Source organism: Chrysochloris asiatica, unplaced genomic scaffold (genome assembly GCF_000296735.1).
Source record: "Chrysochloris asiatica unplaced genomic scaffold, ChrAsi1.0 scaffold00289, whole genome shotgun sequence".
In the NCBI taxonomy this organism is placed as follows: Eukaryota; Metazoa; Chordata; class Mammalia; order Afrosoricida; family Chrysochloridae; genus Chrysochloris; species Chrysochloris asiatica.
In genome coordinates this window covers 2,673,160-2,692,647 of record NW_006408807.1, presented here as the reverse complement: position 1 = coordinate 2,692,647, position 19,488 = coordinate 2,673,160, and the positions used below count along the sequence as shown (strand labels likewise).

The following is a 19,488-nucleotide window of genomic DNA, read 5'->3' as shown; positions in this document are numbered from 1 at the left end:
TAGAATCCAGCTTCTCGGATTATTTGCTCAGCATACAGGTTGAATAAGTATGGTGAAAGAATACAACCTTGTCACATACCTTTCTTAAATTTAAACCATTCAGTGTTCCCATGTTCTGGTCAAACAACTACCTCTTGGTCCAGGTACAGATTCCTCCTGAGCACAATGAAGTGTTCTGGAAGAGACAACAGAGAAGCTCAATATCATCAGTTAAAACAAGTCAAAGGACCAACTGTGGTACAGACCATCAATTGTTCAAATGTAAGTTCAGGTTGAAGCTGAAGAAAATTAAAACAAGTCCACTAGAGCCAAAATACAACCTTGAGTATAGCCCACTTGAATTTAGAAAAAAACATTTCAAGAACAGATTTGATGCATTAGACATTAATGACTGCAGACCAGAAGAGTTGTGGAATCACATTAGCACATCAAACATTAAAAAAGAAAAAGATAATTAAAACAAGAAGAAAGAAAGAAAACACAAAAATGAGTGTCTGAAAAGATTCTAAAACTTGCTCTTGAATATGGAGACGCTAAAGTCACTAGAAGACGTGAAGACATAAAAGAGTTGAACAGAAAATTTCAAAGGACAGCTCAAGAAAACTAAGTAAAATATAATAATAAAATGTGCAAAGACCTGGAATTAGAAAATGAAAAGGGAAGAACACGACCAGCATTTCTCAAGCTGAATGAACTGAAGAAAACAATGCAAGCCTTGAGTTACAATATTGAAGGATTCTATGGGGGAAGTGTATAACTATGCAGGAAACATCAAAAAAGATGGAAGGAATAAACAGAGTCACTGTACCAAAAAAAAAAAAAAAATGTTGGCAAGTGTTCAATATATGAGAAAGCAACATATGATCAAGAACTGGTGGTGTTGAAGGTAAAGTTCAAACTGTCCTGAAGGCATAAGTGAATAACAGGGCTCTACAAAATGCTATCTTCTCACATCTCTTCTGATCTTCTGTCATTAGTGTCTAATGCATAAAATATGTTCATGAGATGATCACTAAATTCAGGTGGTATATATTCAAGGCCATGTTTTGGCTCTTGTGGCTTATTTTAATTTTCTTCAGCTTCACCCTGAACTTGCATATAAGTGATTGGTGGTTTATTCTACAGTCTGCCCCTGGCTTTGTTTATGGCGATGATATGGAACGTTTCTTTCCACAGATGTAGTCAGTTTGATTTCTGTATGTTCCATCTGGTGAAATCCATGTGTACAATCATTTTATGTTGTTTACAAAAGGTATTTACAATAAAGAATTCATTGGTCTTACAAAATTTTATTATGTAATGTCCATAATCATTTCTGTCACCAAGGTCATATTTTCCAACTATGAATCCTTCCTCTTTGTTTCTAATCTTTGCATTACAATCAACAGTAATTATCAATTCATCTTGATTGCATGTTTAATCAATTTCAGACTGAAGAAGTTGGTAGAATTCTTTAATTTCATCATCACTGCTTTAGTGGCTGGTACGTAAATTTGAATAATAGTGGTATTAACTGGTCTTCCTTGTAGGCATATGATTATTATCCCATCACAGACATTATATTCCAGGATATATCTTAAAGTATTCTTTTTGATGACAAATGAGATGCCATTCCTCTTCAATTTGTCATTTCTGTCATAGTAAACCATGTAATTTTCAGATTAAAAATGGCTAATACCAGTCCATTTCAGCTCACTAATGTCTAGGACATTGATGTCTATATATTCCATTACATTTTTTACAATTTCCAATTTTCCTAGAATCATTCTGTACATTTCATGTTCCAGTTATTAATGGATGTTCACAACTGTTTTGCCTCATTTTGAGTTGTGCTCCATCAGCAAATGAAGGTCCCAAAAGCTTCACTCCACTCACATCATCACAGTCACCTCTGCTTTGAGGAGGCAGCTCCCCCAGTCATATTTTGAATTCCTTGTAACCTAAAGGGCACATTTTCTGGCACTATATATAACAATATTCTGGTGCTAGTTATCATGTTGTGGCATGGCATCAAGAACATAATACAAGAAGAAAGTAAAAGGTCATTAAGAAGGCAAGAAAGAAAGAAATGACCAAAGTGGATGTCAGAATAGACCCTGACACTTGCTCTCCCACATAGAGATGCTAAAGCATGTGGAAGAAATGAGGAGATAAGAGTCAAATATTATAGTGAAATGTGCTAAGATCTGAAGTTAGAAAACAAATGGTAAGCACAGTCAGCATTTCTCAAGCTGAAATAATTGAGGAAAAATTTCAACCCTTGATTTGAGATACCGAAGTATTCTTTGGGTAAAATATTGAATAATGCAGAAATCACCAAAAGATGATGGAAGGAATATACAGTCACTGCAACAAAAAGAAATGGTTGATGTTCAACCATTTCAAGAGGTAGCATATGATCAAGGACCTATGGTACTGTAGGAAGAAGTCCAAGCTGCACTGAAGGCAAAGAACAAGGCACCAGGAATTGATTGAAACCTTTCCACAGAGGCAGCACTGTAGGCACTCACTCAACTATGCCAAGAGATTTGGAAGAGAGCTACCTGGACAACTAATTGGAATAGCTCCGATTTGTACCCATTACAAAGAGAGGTGGCCCAATGGAATGTAGAAATCATTGAACAATACCATTAATAACCCATGCAAATAAAAGTTTATGCAAGATACTCCATAAAAAGCTACAAAATTGCCTTGACAGGCAACTGCCAGAAGTTCTGGATTCAGACGAGAACTTGGAACATAAGATACCATTGCTGACATCAGATGGATCTTGACTGAAAGCAGAAAATACCAGAAAGATGTTTACCTGTGCTTTATTGACTATGCAAAGGCTTTCAACTGTGTGGATCATGACAAGCAATGGACCACATTGTGAGATATGAGTATTCCAGAACACTTTATTGTGATCATGAGGAACTTATACATAGACTGAGAAGAGGTAGTTACTTGAACAGAACAAGAGGACACTGAATGTTTTAAAATCAGGAAAACTGTGCGACAGAGTTGTGGTCTTTCATCATACTTGTTCAATCTGTATGCTGAGCAAATATCTGAGAAGTTAAATTATGTAAAGAATAATTTGACATCAGGATTTAGAAACAGACTCCTTAACAACCTGTGCTATGCCGAAGTTGCAACCTTGCTTGAAAGTGAAGAGAACTTAAAATACTTACTGATGAAGATCAAAGAATGCAATCTTTGGTATGGATTGCACCTTAATATAAATAAAACAATAATCCAAAACACTGGACCAATAAATAGCATTATTATACATGGAGAAAAAAATTGAATTTGTCAAAGACTTCATTTTGCTTGAATACACCATCAACACTCATGGAAGCAGCAGATATCAAATGACATGTTGCTTTAGGCAAATTTGCTGCAGAATCCCTAAAATGTTCAAGAGTAAAGATTCACTTTAAGAACTAAAGTACATGGTCTTTTTAATAGCCTCATATGCATGTGGAAGTTGGGCATGAATAAGGAGAATCATAGAAGGTACATTTGAAAAAAGTACAACCAGAATACTCTATGGAAGCCAGAAAAGTGAGACTTGGTCTCTCGTACTTCAGACATATTGTCAGGTGGTACCAGTTCCAGAGGATATAATGCTGGGTAAAGTGAAAAGTCAGAAAAAAGAAGGAAGACCTCCAATGAGATGGATTGGCATGGTGACAGCAGCAATGGCTCACACTTAACAATGATTGTGAGGATAGCACAGGACCAGGCAGTGTTTCCTTTTGTAAGTAGGAACCAACCTGACAGCACCTAACAGCAACAACACAAATTGGTGGAATAAATGGAAACAACCTGATGCAGGACTGGAAGTACTTACTGGTCTATGCCAAGAAATCTGGAAGACAGCTACCTTACCAAAGGACTGGAAGAGGTTCACACTTGTGCCCATTCCAAAAAAAGGTGAGCTGACAGAATGTGGAAATTCTTGAGCACCATCATTAATAGTGGAATCCTTGTAGTATAAGTATTGAACTGCTAGCCACAGTTCAAACCTACCAATCACTCCTCAGAAACCACATACAAGGATGCTGTGATTCAGAGTTGAGTTGAATGCACTTGGCAACAACAATCAATAATATCACCTACAAGTTAAATTTTATTGTAGCTAATAAAAATATTGCAGCAATACATTGGCAGGGAGCTGCCAGAAATTCAAGCTAAATAAAAAAGAGGTTGTGAAATAAAACACATGTCCTTGCTGATGTCCAATGGGTCTTAGCTAAAAGCAGAGAATATCAGAAAGATGTTTATTTGTGTTTTATTGACTATGCAAAGGCATTCAGCTGTTTGCAACATAACTTAGTATGGATAACATTTCAATAAAAATTGTGTCTACACAGAACCTGTATGCAGATCAAGAGACAGTTAGTCTTTTGAACAGAACAAGAGGATATTGAATGGTTTAAAATCAAGAACATTATTTTGTATGCGGCCGAAATTATCTGAGAAGCTAGACTTTATGAAGAAGTCCATGCCATAAGGGTAAAGGAAGATGTATTAACAACTTCTTATTTACAATTGACACACCTTCCTTTCTGAAAATAAACAGAACTTGAAGCATTTACTGAAGAAGCTCAAAGACTACAGTTTTCAGTATGGATTACAACTAAAACTCCTCACAACTGGACCAATAGACTACATCAAAATAAACAAAAAATATTGAGGTTGTCAAGGATTTCATTTTACTTAGATCCACAATCAACACTCATGGAAGAAGCAGTCAAGAAATCAAATGATATATTGGACAAATATGATCCAAAAGACCCCTTTAAAGTGTTAAAGCTCAAAGATGTCACACCTTGGGAACTAAGGTGCACTTGACCCAAGCCATGATATTTTCAAACACCCCAAATGCCTGTCAAAGCTGGACAGTGAACAAAGAAGACTTGAGAAGAATCAATAAAATTGAATTATAGTGTTGGTGAAGAATATTGAAAATACTATAGCCTGACAGAAGAACACACAAATTTGTTTTGGAAAAAGTGCAACCAGATTGCTACTTAGAGAAAAGGATGTGGAGACACAGTCTCATGTACTTTAGACATGTTATCAGGAGAGACCAGTCCTTTGTAAAGGGCAGCATGGTGGGTAAAGTACAGGGTCAATGAGATGGACTGACACAGTGGCAGAAACAATACGTTGGAACTTAACAAAAATTGTGGGGATGGCATAGGACCAGTAGTTAGTGTTCCTTTCTGTTGTATTTATGGTTGCTGTGAGTTGGAACAGACTCAATGTCACCTAAAAGTGTGTTTATAAAAATGTATTCCTGAGATTTTAATTGGATTTTGATAGGATTGCATGAACTTTGTGGGTCATTTTGAGGAGTATTGTCATCTTAACAATGCTAAATCTTGTAATCAATGAACAGTGTATGTCTATTTATTTCTTCTTTAATTTATTTCATCAATATTTTATAATTCCTATTATGTGGATTTTCTCCATGTTCTAATAAGTATGTTATTTTCTTTGGAACTCTTAGAAATTGTATATATATATATATATATGTTGTTGTTGTTAAGTGCCGTCGAGTCGGTTCCGACCCATAGCGACCCTGTACAGGGTTTCCGAGGGTGTAAATCTTTACGGGAGTAGAAAGTTACAGCTATCTCCCGCGGAGCAGCTGGTAGTTTCGAACCGCTGACCTTAAGGTTCGCAGCCCAATTCGTAACCACTACGCTACCAGAGCTCCATATATATATATATATATATATTTCAGCTCTTGTGTGTTTGTTATTATATAAAAATACAATTAGTTTTTTTAATTTTTTTTGTATCATTTGATATTTTTAACACTTAATAATTCTAGGAGAGTTTTTTTGGTAGATTTTTTGTGATTTTCTATGATGACAATTGTGTCTTCTGCAAATATAGGTAGACCAATTAATACCACTATTATTCAGCTTTATGCAACAACCACTAAAGCCAGTGATGATGAAACTGAAGAATGCTACTAAATTCTTCAATCTGGAATTGATCAAATATGTAATATGTAATCAATATTATTGATAATTACTGGTGAGTTGAGTGTGTAGGTTGAATATAAAGCTGAAGGATGTTGTTGTTAAGTGCCATCGAGACGGTACCAACTCATAGCGACCCTCTGCACAACAGAACAAAAAACTGCCTGGTCCTGCACCGACTTCACAATTGTTGCTATGTTTGAGCCCATTGTTGCTACCTCTGTGGCAATCCATCTCATCTGCAGAAAATATGGCTTTGGTGATAGAAATTATGCTGGAGATTTCCTGGTAGAATATTGAAAGACATCTTACTGCACATATCTTTATAAACAACATAAAGTGACTGACTATACACATATACCTCAACAGATGGAATACACAGGAATAAAACTGACCATATCTATGGGAAGAAACCATGTTTATGCCTAATATTGTCAGCCAAAATAGGACCAGGTGTCAACTGTGGAACAGACTATCAATTACTTATATTCAACTTCAAGCTGAAGCTAAAGATAATGTACACAAATCCACAAGAGCCAAAATATGACCTTGAGCATATCCCACCTGAATTTAGAGACCATCTTAAGAACAGATTAGATGCTTTGGATGCTAATGATCAAAGACCGGAAGAGTTGTAGGGTGACAGGAAGAAAGAAAAGGTCATTAAAAAAATAGGAAAGAAATAAAAGACCAAAATGGATGCCAGAAGAGACTTGCTCTTGAGCATAGATAAGCTAAAGCAAATAGAAGAAATGAAGTAAAAGAACTGAACAGAAAACTTCAAAGGACAGTTTGAGAAGACAAAGTCAAATATTATGAATGTGCAATGTACATTAAAATGTGCAAAGGTCAGGTAATAGAACACAAAAGGAAAGAAAGCATTAGACATTTCTGAAGCTGAATGAACTGAAGAAAAAATTCAAGCCCCGTTTTACAATATTGAAGGCACAGTGAAGTCCTGGTGCAACACTGTAGGATAAGCACTGGACTGCTAACCACTAGCCTGGCAGTTCAAACCCACCAGTCTTTCACTGTAAATCCTATACAGTGTCATTATGAGTTGAAACAGGATCAATGACACTTAACAACAACAGCACGGGCAGTCATTGAATGATGCAGAAAGCACAAAAGAAGATGGAAGAAATATGTAGAAATGGTCGATACTCAACAATTTCATGAGGTAGTATAAGATAAAGAACTGACGTTACTGAAGGAAGAAGTCCAAGCTGTTACTGAAGGCATTGACAAGAAACAAAGTTCCAAGAATTAACAGAATACAAATTGATTTTTTTCAATAAAGTGATGAAGTACTGGAGGTACTCATTCACCTATACCAAGAAATTTGAAAGACAGCTATCTGGTCAACCATTTTGAAGAGATCCATATTTGTGTGCATACCCAAGACAGGTGACTTAACAGAATGTGGAAATTATCAACTAATATCATTATCACATATCACAAAATAAGGAAAGGTATGAGCTAAGGTTGTATTCTTTCACCATACTTAGTTCATTCTGTATTCTGAGCAAATAATCTGAGAAGATGGATTATATGAAGAAGAACATGGCGTCAGGTTTGGAGGAAAACTCATTAACAACCTGTGCTATGCAGCTGATGCAATCTTGTTTGCTGAAAGTGAAGAGGACTTAAAATACTTACTTATGAAGATTAAAGACTACAGCCTTCAGCACAGATTACTGATATAAAGAAAACAAAAGCCCTCACAACTGAATAAATAAATAATAATAATAAAAAAAATGGAGAAAAGATTGAAGTTGTCAAAGATTTCCTTTTGCTTGAATCTACAATCAATTCTCATGGAAGCAGCAGTCAAGAAATCAAATGATATATTGCATTAGGAAAATCTGCTGCACAAGATCTCTTTAAAGCATTCAAGAGCAAAGATTTCAATTTGAGGACTAATTGAATTTAAATTCGAGGGGTGCCAATATATCCATACACATCTACAAGGAATCAGTAGCTGGAGAAGGACATCATGCTTATTAAAGTGGAGGTTAAGCATAAAGGAAGAAGTCTCCCCACAAGATAGATTAACAAAATGGCAGCAGCAATGGGTTCAAAATGTAACAACAATCATAAGGATGGTGCAGTATTTCGTTTGGTTGTGTATAAAGTTACTGTGAGTCAGAACCAACTTGATGGCACCTAACAACAGCAATTGTTGCCACACTTGAGCGCACTGATGCTGCCACTTTGCCAATTGTGAGGTTGGTCCAGGATCGGGCAGAGTTTTGTTCTGTTGTGCATAGGGTCTTTATGAGATGATACTGACTTGATGGCACCTAACACCACCACCACCAACAGCAACGTATCTTCCTTTGTGATCTTTATGTTTGTAATTCTTTATAATACATCAAGTTGTATTAATGTGCCAATACTAGTGCACAAATGTGGACATTTAAGTTGTTAGTGGAATGATGGCCAAAAAACACAAACATAATCATGCTTCTTAATATTTCTTATCAAATTTCTTCCCAAAGTTACAGTCTCTGCTTTTTACTCCTACCTATCATTTTGTAAACTGTTTTGCCACAAACTTCTCAGGTTTGAGAATTATTTGTGTGTTTATTTATTTACTTAGACAAATTTAGTTTTTACTTTAAGAGAAGAATAAGCACCTAATATCAGTTATATCAGAGTCTTGGTGTGGCACTGTGGGATAAAGCAATAGACCATAGGTTGGTTTGAACCACAGGGTCAGCAGTTCAAACTCACCAGCCGCTCCTCAGAAGCCCATACAGGGTCACTATGAGCCAGAACCGACTCGATGGCACTTAACAATAATCAGTTCTATCAGTCTATATTTATTTGATTAATAATGAGGCTCAATACTGCCTTCCTTTTTATTTTAACAGATGTTGTACATTCAGGCCCTCCCAGGACCTTTCCTTTCAATGGATCCATCTTCATTTGTAGATGTGTATGGATATATTGGCACTCCTCGGATTTGGAAGCAAAAATCTCCATTGATCTGGCGTCTTGGCCCTACATACCTATTTGAAGAAGCCATCTCAATGGAAATTTTAGAAGTTATGAATAAACTTGGCCCAAGATACTGTGGTAACTTTCAAGCTATACATGCCCAAGGTATGGGGTGTTTTAATTTATAATATTCTTGCTGATACTATTTTTTAAGTGAATATTCAGTTATTTATAGTATATTTATAAAGAATAAACTCAGCACAGGTCAGTCATTAGGAAATACCTTGTAATTGAATCATTATATATTTACAACCCAACACAAAAAGCCGAGGAAAAGGAAATGACAGTATCTATTAGGTTTCAACTCCAGTGCAGCTAATGGAGGAGGGTGAGTGGGTAATACCATTAGCAAAGAAAGAGAATGAGATAAATAAATAAGTTACATTTCTTTTAATGAGGGAACTTTTTAACTAAAGTATACTATTGTCTTCAATTATTAAACAGTCAGACAAAAATCCACATTTTCATTATTGATTGCTGACTGTTGTAGTAGGGAGCATTGCTCTTTGTGCTCTGTCATGTCAAAGGGTCAGTTCTCGTTGGAGGAGAATGATACATGAACTGACGTAGGAAGCCTTGGGCATAGTGAAGGGAGTCTGAACAACTTTTGAGTGTTTGCCTTGAACCTCATTTCCTGTGGCAAATGACACTGTTCTATAAGAGCTAATGTGACAATTTTAGGTCTAGACAAAGTCTCACTGATTTTCTTTTCATGCCAGAGATTTCAGTGGTAGAGAATTCTCATCTTCCATATGTGAGGTCTGGGTTCCATTTCTGACTAATGCTTCTAATGCACAGCCATGCCACCATCCACGCATCTACCAGTGGACGGTTGAGTGGTACTATGATGATGACCAAGTGTCAGTGGAGCTTCTAGAATAAGATGGACTAGGAAGCATGGTCTAGTGAGCTACTTCTGAAAAACCAAGCAATGAAAACCATATGGATCACAATGGTATAATATACAAACTACCATGGGGTAGGTAGAGGATCAGGCAGTATTTCATTCTGTTGTGTATGGGTCTACGTGATTCAGGGGCTGATACGATGGAGGCTAGCAACATTTTTATGCCATGCTTCCTGGTAGTATATATTCTTTTGTTAACCTAGGGGCTCAGTTCTTGGAAAAGCCTAGCCCTTTCAGACTAGCCTATTTCCTTTTTTGTAAGCTGGCTTTCTTGTCATGTAGCTTTTTGGCTTCAGTGGTGGAGTTATATCTTTGATAGATGCTTTAAGCTCTCATATCCCTATATCTGAAGCACCCTTTTTCGTTTTATACTAGGGTTGATCTTGTTAGATTTCCCCATAGTTTTTTTTTTTTTTTTTTTTTTTTTTTTTTTATGTCAGAGAAATACAGATGGGGACAAAATATACAGCATATAGCATACAAACATTTTCTTTTGACTATTAATTTTCTTAGTAGGAATAATGTTCTAAATATTGATTTCCTTCTCAGTAAGATGTGAGTCCAAATGAGCAAAGATGAAACATTTGTTATTTTAGGAGAAGACACTAATGGTGAAGCTATGCCTCTTGTTGCGGAGGAGAGGGTTTCATTTGGACTTCATGTAGACAGCTCATCCATCACCAGTGTGGTAGACATAAGACACACTTACAACGAGGTGGACAGCCGTCTGATAGCCAAAGAGGTACACCTTCAAACTTCATTTGCTACTCCATATCGGGAGTCATGGTGTGGCGCTGTGGGCTAATGCATCAGACTGCAAAGTCGTTTTAACTGCAAGGTCAGTGGTTCAAGCTCATCAGCTGTTCCCTGGAAACACTATACAAGGTTGCTATGGGTTGGAATCATCTCGACAGCACTTAACAACAACAACAACATTTGAATCTTGATCTTATGGCTTGCTTCAGCTTTTAGTGCTTAAGCAAATATTAATTCATGCAAATATTTATATAGGCAGATACACATAGGCATGCTTTCCAATTCATTTGTTAAGATGTTCTTGTCTCCCCACCATTAGCATCTCCCAAAACTGAATTTTTTGTTTGTAATCACTCAGAAGAGAAAGTAAGTGCTCTTCAGATACAGCAAGAACAAATGGAATATTTGATAAGTGCTTTATAGCCTGAGAACACTATTGAGCTTCCCACTGCCCTTTTTCTGGGTGCTACTGACTTAAAAACAGTTTTCTTTGAGTTTGTATGATTTTTGTTGTTGTTTTTTAAGAACAGCAAACTTGCAAAATAGCAAGCAGATGCATTTGTGGACAAACAAGCTTTTTTTTGTTTTTTTACTAATTTTTGCATATAAAGCTCTTCTGCTGAGTGCTGGTGAATTCGAGCTTATTTGTTTTATTGTCTCCACTCTTTTGGACAGAGTGTCATCTCTGTTTACTGAGGACAGAGGCCAGGGACTAGAACCAGCTGAGTACAGTGCCTACCTTACCTTACCTCTTTGGAGGAGGTCAGAATTTTCATTTTCCTGCCCTTCTGCAGGCAGAAAAGACATGCTTGCAGAGGCTGGATGCTATCAGAATGTGAAGGTGGCAGCCCTTTTCTAATAGCACTTTCTCACTTCCAGTGGTCCCAGGCCTTCTTGTTCTCACTGATGCCTCACAGTGAGCACATGAGATATAGGTGGAACCCCTTTAACCCCGTGGGTTACCATTTGTGTTACTAACTGCAAGGTTGTCAGTTCTCATCTACAAGCTACTCTGTAGAAGATGAGGCTTTCTGCTCCTGTAAAGATTTACAGCCTCAGAAACCCTATCCAGGGTGGCTATGAGTTGGAACTGCCCTCCACCACCACAACCTATGGTACGTTCTATGATTTGGCTATAGCTTTGGAGGCAAGGCACATGAATAAAATTTTGGCTCTGTTTCCCTGACATGGGTTAAATTCTATCCATTCGCTGGTCACCACTTCCTGAATGCCAATAGAACTTCATGCATAAGACCTTTTCCTGCCTGGAGAAGTTTCTTAGAACTAATCATTGCCAATTTCTCTAGATGGACATTTCATCCCGTGACAGTGCCACACCTGTATTCTTGCTAAGAAATTGTGCTGGTCACCTCTCGGGCTCTCTTCGGACAATTGGAGCAGTTGCTGTGGGCCAACTAGGTATGCACAGATGAGAACCTTTACTACTCTTTGAGAATAAGGGCTTTTGTGGTCATTACTTGTGCAGCCTGGGGATTCTGGAGTGACAGGCAGGGCAATGCATATAGGAGAGTCAGGATGCTGAGGGTCAGGCTTATAGTCAAGCTAAGAGGTGATCCACGAACATGGAGATCAGTATCTAAATTACCTAGCACTGCTATAACAAAAAATACCACACATGTGTGACTTTAAAGAACAGAAATTTATTTTCAGTTATGGTGGCTAAAAGTGCAAATCAAGGTCTTTGTCATGTTTGTTCCCTGTGAGCCTCTTTCCTGGTTCCTAGTTTCTGATAGGGTTCTGGTGTAGGAGAAGCACCGGACCACAAAGTTGGTTAGAACTGCAAGGTTGGCATTCAGACCCACCAGCTGCTCCTCAGAAACCCTGTACAGGGCTGCTATGAATCAGAACTGACTTGATGGTACTTAACAACAACATCGTCTGGGAGCAATCCTTGTTGTTCCTTTACTTGTAGACAGGTCCTCACATGGCATTTATCTCCCCCTGTGTGTGTTTCTGTGTCTAACCTGCTTTTGTAATAAGATGCCGTACAGACGAGATTAGGTTTAGAACCCACCCTACTTATGACTTCATTGCCATATTAAGGTCAGATTTGCAGATATGGGATTATGACTTGTACATTTCTTTTGGGGGACACACAATTTAATGCAGTTTATATTACCATACAGGACATATTGGAAGTGAATTAAACTATTAACACAACTGGAGTCTAAGCCCAATGGGAGCCCATTTAATGAGCATAGAGGGCCATTAGCCTTGAGTAAGAGAAAACAACAGCCAGAGACTGATTGTTACTGTGCAATCTGGACAGAGCAAAGGACTCAACCCATTGGGATCTAGAGAGCAGGCAGGAGCCAGAGCCATCAGAACAATAAGGAAACTGAACTCAGAGAGAGTCTGGCTATTCAGCATTCCAGACAAAAGGCAAAGAATGAAAAGTCCACTCCTAGGACCGGCCTCCTAGTTGGAATGTGACTGTGCCTTTACAGTCAGCTTCTTACTACTTGAGGGCTCCATGAGGCAATCTTCAACTTCAATGTCTTTTCTCTAGTTACTGCCTACCTTTTCAGCAGTGTTTGGTGCCTGGAAATACTTGTAGCATTATGAAAGCTGATCCAAAATTTTCTGGGCTGTTTCAGCCTCTAAAGGACTCTTTGCAGTATCTCTTAGAAAGTGTTAGACCTGAGACTTTCATAAGCTCACACTTAATCTGTACCGTGTGTACTGACAGTGGCACTGGCCCCTCATCTGCTGTGTATGCTGCTGCAGGATTGTCCATGGCAGTGAATCTAGGCCTTACTGATGATATTTGATTTCATCCCAACAGGGATGAGAGTGTTTCATTCCAGCCCTGCAGCTAGAAGTCTGGATTTCATTGGAGGACCTGCCATCCTCCTGGGCCTCATGTCCCTAGCAACAGATGACCACATGATGTATGCAGCTGTGAAAGTTCTGCACTCGGTCCTGACCAGCAATGCCATGTGTGACCGCCTAATGTGGCATATCTCTGGGTACCAGGTAATGTGATCCTCCCACCTGAGCCTGGGGTGCCCCAAGAGGGTGTCTCCCTGAAGAGCAGGGAAGAGCTTCTTTTACCCCACTGGACAGTCCCTCCAGTGGGACTTGTTAGGAAAGACACCAAAAGCTCTTGGGTCCTGAGACCAACATCACACAGAGCATGGTTAGGTGACCACCAACCAGAGAGGAGGGCAGTTCAGATCGGTGAGGCTCACTGACTGTGGCTATTAGCACCTTTCACTGAATTAAAAATCATTTTGGTTTTCCCTCTTTGAGTCTAGCTTGATGGTTAAGGGCCCACACCCTGGATACAAATGATCTGGATTTAAATCTGTCCTTCTGTTAACTTGCTCTTTAACCTTCAATAAGATACTTACTCTGTCTGTGTCTCAGCTTTTGCAACTGTATGGCATTAACTATCATAGCTTTCATATCATAGGGATATAGTGAGGATTAGTTCATGTCTGACCTACAATAAATATGAATAGTCATTGCTAGTTCTTAAATTCTTTGAGCCTCTGTTCCTTAATATATAAATGGGGATAATAGCAGCTCTTAATCATAGCATTATCTTAATCATAATTATTCTGATGTGACACTGTAGGATCAACACTAGACTGTGATTCGCAAGGTTGGCAGTTCAAACCCTTCAGCTTCTCCTCGGAAACCCTATACAGGGTCACTATGAGTTGGAACCAATTCTACATCACTTAACAACAACAAATCATAGGAGAGTGCTGGTGTGGTGCTGTAGAATAAACATTAGACTACTAACCACAAAGTTGACAGTTGAAATCCACCAGCCACTCTTGGAACCCCTGTACACGGTCACTATGAGTTGTAACTAACTCGATGGCACTTAATAACAACAGCAACAACTCATAGGGATCCCAGGTGTGGTGCTTTAGGATAAGCATTGGACTGGTAAGCGCAAGGTCAGAAGTTCAAACCTCCCAGTCACTTGGACATCTATACAGTGTCACTATGAGTTGGAAGTGATTTAAGGACACACAACAACAACAAAAATTCATAGGGGTATTGTGATGAGTGAGTGAGTGAGTGTGTAAAAGAGGGACTATCCACGGTCACTGCAATTAGTTTATTTATTGTGATTGTTGCTATTAGGTGCTAGGCATAAAGTCAGGTAAGATGTGGTCATTGCCCTCAAGTAACTCATTTTATGATCTTCCTATCTCTTTGGTCCCCAGGTCAGTAACTGAGCAGAAGGAAGTTGTATGGTGGTATATAAGGCACATCCCTTCACTTGTATAACAAATGTCTTCTTCCTGACTTCCCTTATCATTCTACATTTCAGATCTGATAATAATTCTCTCTAATGTAACCCTTCAAAACTACCTTATCACTGATACAATATCCAAAATTCCTTAGACTGCGATTGTAGGCTTTTAAAAACTAGACCTCAATCTATCCTTCCAGACCCATCTCCCATCCAACCAGTATTTCATACCCTGAGCTCTTGCTTTCCCAAATCCTGGACATCATAAATTGCTCAGTCAGCACATGGGGCAACTCTGTGTGCATGTGGCCTCACTTTGTAGTGCCATCTTCATCTCTCCCCAGATAAATTTCTTCTTCTCTTCCCAAGTTAAGTTAGAAGGGTAAAGGTGATACTTTCCGTAACCTCCCAACTAAATGTGAGCTGTCTCCTGGGCTCTCTGCACCTCCAATTCTAACTGTTCTCAGACTGTACTTCCACTGTTATCCCACGTATTTCCAGTAGCTCCTAAATCTTCCAAAGGTCTGGGTTGTTTCTTATTCACTACTGACACCAAGTAAACATTTGGGAATAGAGAAAGGAAAGGTGATAGCTGGGTTTATCTTGTTGCTAGTTGCCATCAATTTAGTTCTGACTTATGGCAGCCAAATGAACAGCACAACAATATCTTGCCAGGTCCTGTGCTAGATTCATAATGATTGAATTTATATCCTTTGTTTTGGTCAATATTGATATTAATACTCAAGAATTGGGGCTCTTAGCACATAAAACTTTTATTTAATTATATTATTAAGAATAGGAGTAATGGGGTTTGTTCAAAATCAGCACATGAATATCTGCTGTGATAAGAGATTATGGTAATTATTTAGAGCATCCCTAAAAATATATAAAGTTTCATTCTGATCGGTATATCTAGAAAGATGAAATAAGACAATTGCCAACATAATTTTGATATAAATGAAAATTCAATAAAATGTTCATGATTCCCATAACAAAATATCACTATCTGTTGCTATGCAATTACTATATCCCATAAATTCTGATCTCCTTAAACAATTAGGACTGTTCTGTATATTATTTTTATCAAATTTATTTATCATCCTATTCTCAGACTAAAAGACACTTCGTTTTATAGGATGGCTTATCTTAATAAGTTAGTGGTGCAGACTCAACTTAAAAACACGCCCAAGGGAAGGACCCAAGAGATCTAGAAATAGATACCTGTAGAGTCATAGAGAAATTATAAGCTATGGAGCAGTGCCAAGCAAGCTCAGTCAGAATTCTGCCACACCAAGGTGTGTGAGTTTTATCTCAGTGGTGATGGGGAGTCATAGGAAAGTTTCAAACAGGGAAAATGTATGACTTATGCTTTAGAACAACTTTTATTAATGATAGAGTCAAAGGGGAGATTTGAACAGGTGACTGGGTTAGAATCACAACATTGCATGTAACTATTTCTGACCTAGAAAGACTCAGGATCTTTTTGAGGCTATTGGACAGGTGATGTTGCAGAGAAGGCAATGTGATGTGGTCAGAGAGTGCTGCATACAGAAAGGAAGACACATTATTAAAAAGTTAGAACATCAAGTGGGATTAATGGCTCCAAAGCTTAGAGGGGTAAGCTGTACTGGAATTAAAATTTGAGAGTCATCAGCATCATGAGGATGCTATTTAATCAAAGAAATTGAATTTTTTAAAAAAAAGCCAGAGAAAAGGGTAAGTAGCGGAGGGCTGAGGAGGAGTCACTAAGAAATAATGATACAGATTAAAACCCAACAAAAGTGATTAGGATGGAAGAGAACCTAAAGAAAGTTTTGTCAAGCAAACCAAAAGAATTGAAAATGTTTCAAGAAGGATAATTTGGCCAAACAATGTTAAATACTGATAAATAATAAAGCAAAAATAATAATAATAAGAGTAGAGATGTCATGATTAGATTTGATCTCCTGAACATCATTAATGACCTTTCCAAGGACTGAGGGTGGGAGGCAGCAACCAGCTGAAGTGGATTGTACAGGAAGATGATGATGTGGAGCCAGAGTGTGTTTATAATGCTTTCCAAAAGTTTATCTGTGAAGAAAAATCAGGAAATAGGGTCAGAGAGAGTGAATCTTAAAATGAGACCATTTGAGCATATTTGTATGTGGAAGGAAATTATTTAGGATAGAGATGGGTGAAGCTAAGAGAGAATAGCTTGACAAAAGAGCAGCATCCCTGAGGAGGTGATGGGACTATGTAGGGACCAAAGTTGTGGTATGTAGGACTCCTGCTTGTGATGGGAAAGAATGTAATTACAAGCACTCTTTTGTGATTTGTGATAGGAAACCAAGAATATTGATGTCTGAAGGGTTCTTTCTATCTCTGTAACAGAGTAGGACATATAAGTTATTTGCTGAAAATAGAGTGATGGAAATAATGGAGCTTTGGGGAGAGAGTGGAGGAGATTAAATCATCTTTAGGATTAAGAAAACCAGTTTGAGTGGTTCCTAACCTGTCTAGATGGGGCTGGTGAAAGGATATGGGGATAAGATTCTTGTGGTTCAATAGTGAATAATTGCTATCAGGACTGATTGCGATTGTTGCAAATGTAAAGGTAGACATTTTGTAACAAAAGGAGGGGAGTGGTTGATCTTGCAGTCCAGGAGCAGAGGACCCTGGGACCATCAAGGGAGAAGAGTGGAGTGCAGGACCCTATCCAGAGAAGCAGAGACGCCAGAGATGGAGGCAGAGATGATGATGAGGAGAGATGGAGCGGTGGAGGACTCAAGGAGAGAGAAGGGCTGTGTGCTGGCAGGGGCACAGGTTTGCAGGGTGTACCCTTTGGTTGTTTGAATGGTTATATTGTTCCTGAGTGCTTCAGTGTACATCCAAAAAGAAAAAAAATACCCAGAGGGAATGGAAGCAATTGTTGTTGAATGATGATGCATGGAGGAAATTGTGGTCATTGTAATGAAATCAAATACGATAGGATGAATGTAAAGCTGATGTTCTTCCATGTAACTATCATTCAATTCACAATAAAAAATTTTTTAAAAAAAGGAAAACCAGTTGACTAGAAAAATCTAGTTGGCTTACCAGGGCAAATTAATGTAAAATGAAACCAGTCAGCTTGAGTGTGTGATTTTTTTCAAGTCATGCTCAGTCATTACAACAAAGGTCTGGGTAAGAGTCAGACAAATTTCAGAAATGGTAAGAAAGTGACTAGTGTTTTGGAAGCTCATTTAGTATCTACTGCTCCCAGAGCAAGGCTTTCCAGGGCACATTGAAAGATAATGTCTGGGAGAGCAGTGAGTGATGGGGATCCATGGGTAGGTAACAGAAGAGTGGGTTATATGAATGAGAGCCTAGATGATATGGATGAGAGTTAAGATGGCATGGCTGGGCATCCAGATGATATGGATGATAATCTAGGTGACATGGATGTGAATCCAGAAGATGTGGTAGGGAATGCAGATTATATGGATGAGAATCTAGATATCATAAAAAGGAATTAAGATGACATGATTGGGAAATCCAGATGAGATGAATGAGAATTCAGAAGTCTCATGAATGTGACTCTAGCATCCAACGAAGGTTGAGAAGTCTAAATTTTGGGCAAGATCAACAGAGACATGAGATGTACTGGGATCTGTTGTGTTATTCTCAGAGACGAATATAGGCAACTAGGTCCATTGTGGCAAACCAGGGTTTCCATCCTAGGATGGACCAGGCACATGATAAGGACCCATCTGGTGACAATAGCCATAAGTTGGCAAGTGTAGGAAAACTCATAGTTAGGCAGTTGTTTCTTGGTTGGCTACAGATGTCAGATCCAGTTAAGCAAAATGTGAAAGAGCACTTAGGACAATAGGAAGAAACCAAAAGAGGGTGGCTTTCTGGAAATCAAAGGGACAAGATTAAGAAAGGAGCAGAAGCTTCCCTGCTCCCCCCACCCCATGAGAGGTCATTCCATACAAGCACAGAGAAGTGGATGCTGGTGGGAAAGGAACTACAGAAGTTGGTACAGGCTGGCTTGCTTTAATTAATTAATTAATTAATTTATGACAGCATAGGAACAAAGGATGGTAGACTGAACTGACCCTACATGTTGGTAGGTACAAGCAGGTAGAAAAGAAAAAGGATTCTAAAAATGAGTTTATGAGGAAATCCCTTTGTGCTTTAATCGTTTCAGATAATGGCGTTTTTGCTGAGAAAAAAGACCTCACTGCTAAACCATAGAATATTTCAACTAATCCTCTCAATTACTGGCACTGCAGAACTTGGCTTCCGATCATCTGCTATTGCTAATGTTGGTGTCTTCCAGCACATCCTTTGCAATTTTGAGGTAAACTGGAAACTGATCTTTAGTCATTAGGAAGAACGAACATGTATGTGATGGTAAAATATGGTAGGAAATTCTGGAACTCCATTTAAATGCAGGAAATCATCTTCCCTTATTAGCCATGATGAGTAGAAGGAAACCCACAAAGGCTTTGGAGTCATTGGTTTTGGTTTGTAATTAAATCCTACCATGCTTGGGCTAAAGGAGCTCTGGTGGTTATAGTCACGCTGCTAACTTCAAGGTCAGCAGTTTGAAACTACCAGCCCTTCTGTGGAAGAAAGATGAG

At 38.4% G+C, this 19,488-nt stretch overlaps 1 protein-coding gene across 1 annotated transcript in view; it reads left to right on the top strand.

Annotated features, from left to right (window-relative positions):
• WDFY4 (WDFY family member 4) overlaps positions 1 to 19,488 on the top strand; it is a 561,873-nt gene that overhangs the window by 172,945 nt on the left and 369,440 nt on the right. Inside the window, exons 19-23 of the mRNA XM_006874619.1 lie at positions 8,858 to 9,089; positions 10,488 to 10,633; positions 11,955 to 12,066; positions 13,454 to 13,644; positions 19,053 to 19,205. Coding sequence (XP_006874681.1) covers positions 8,858 to 9,089; positions 10,488 to 10,633; positions 11,955 to 12,066; positions 13,454 to 13,644; positions 19,053 to 19,205 — 834 coding nt within the window. The remainder of the gene's footprint in view (positions 1 to 8,857; positions 9,090 to 10,487; positions 10,634 to 11,954; positions 12,067 to 13,453; positions 13,645 to 19,052; positions 19,206 to 19,488) is intronic.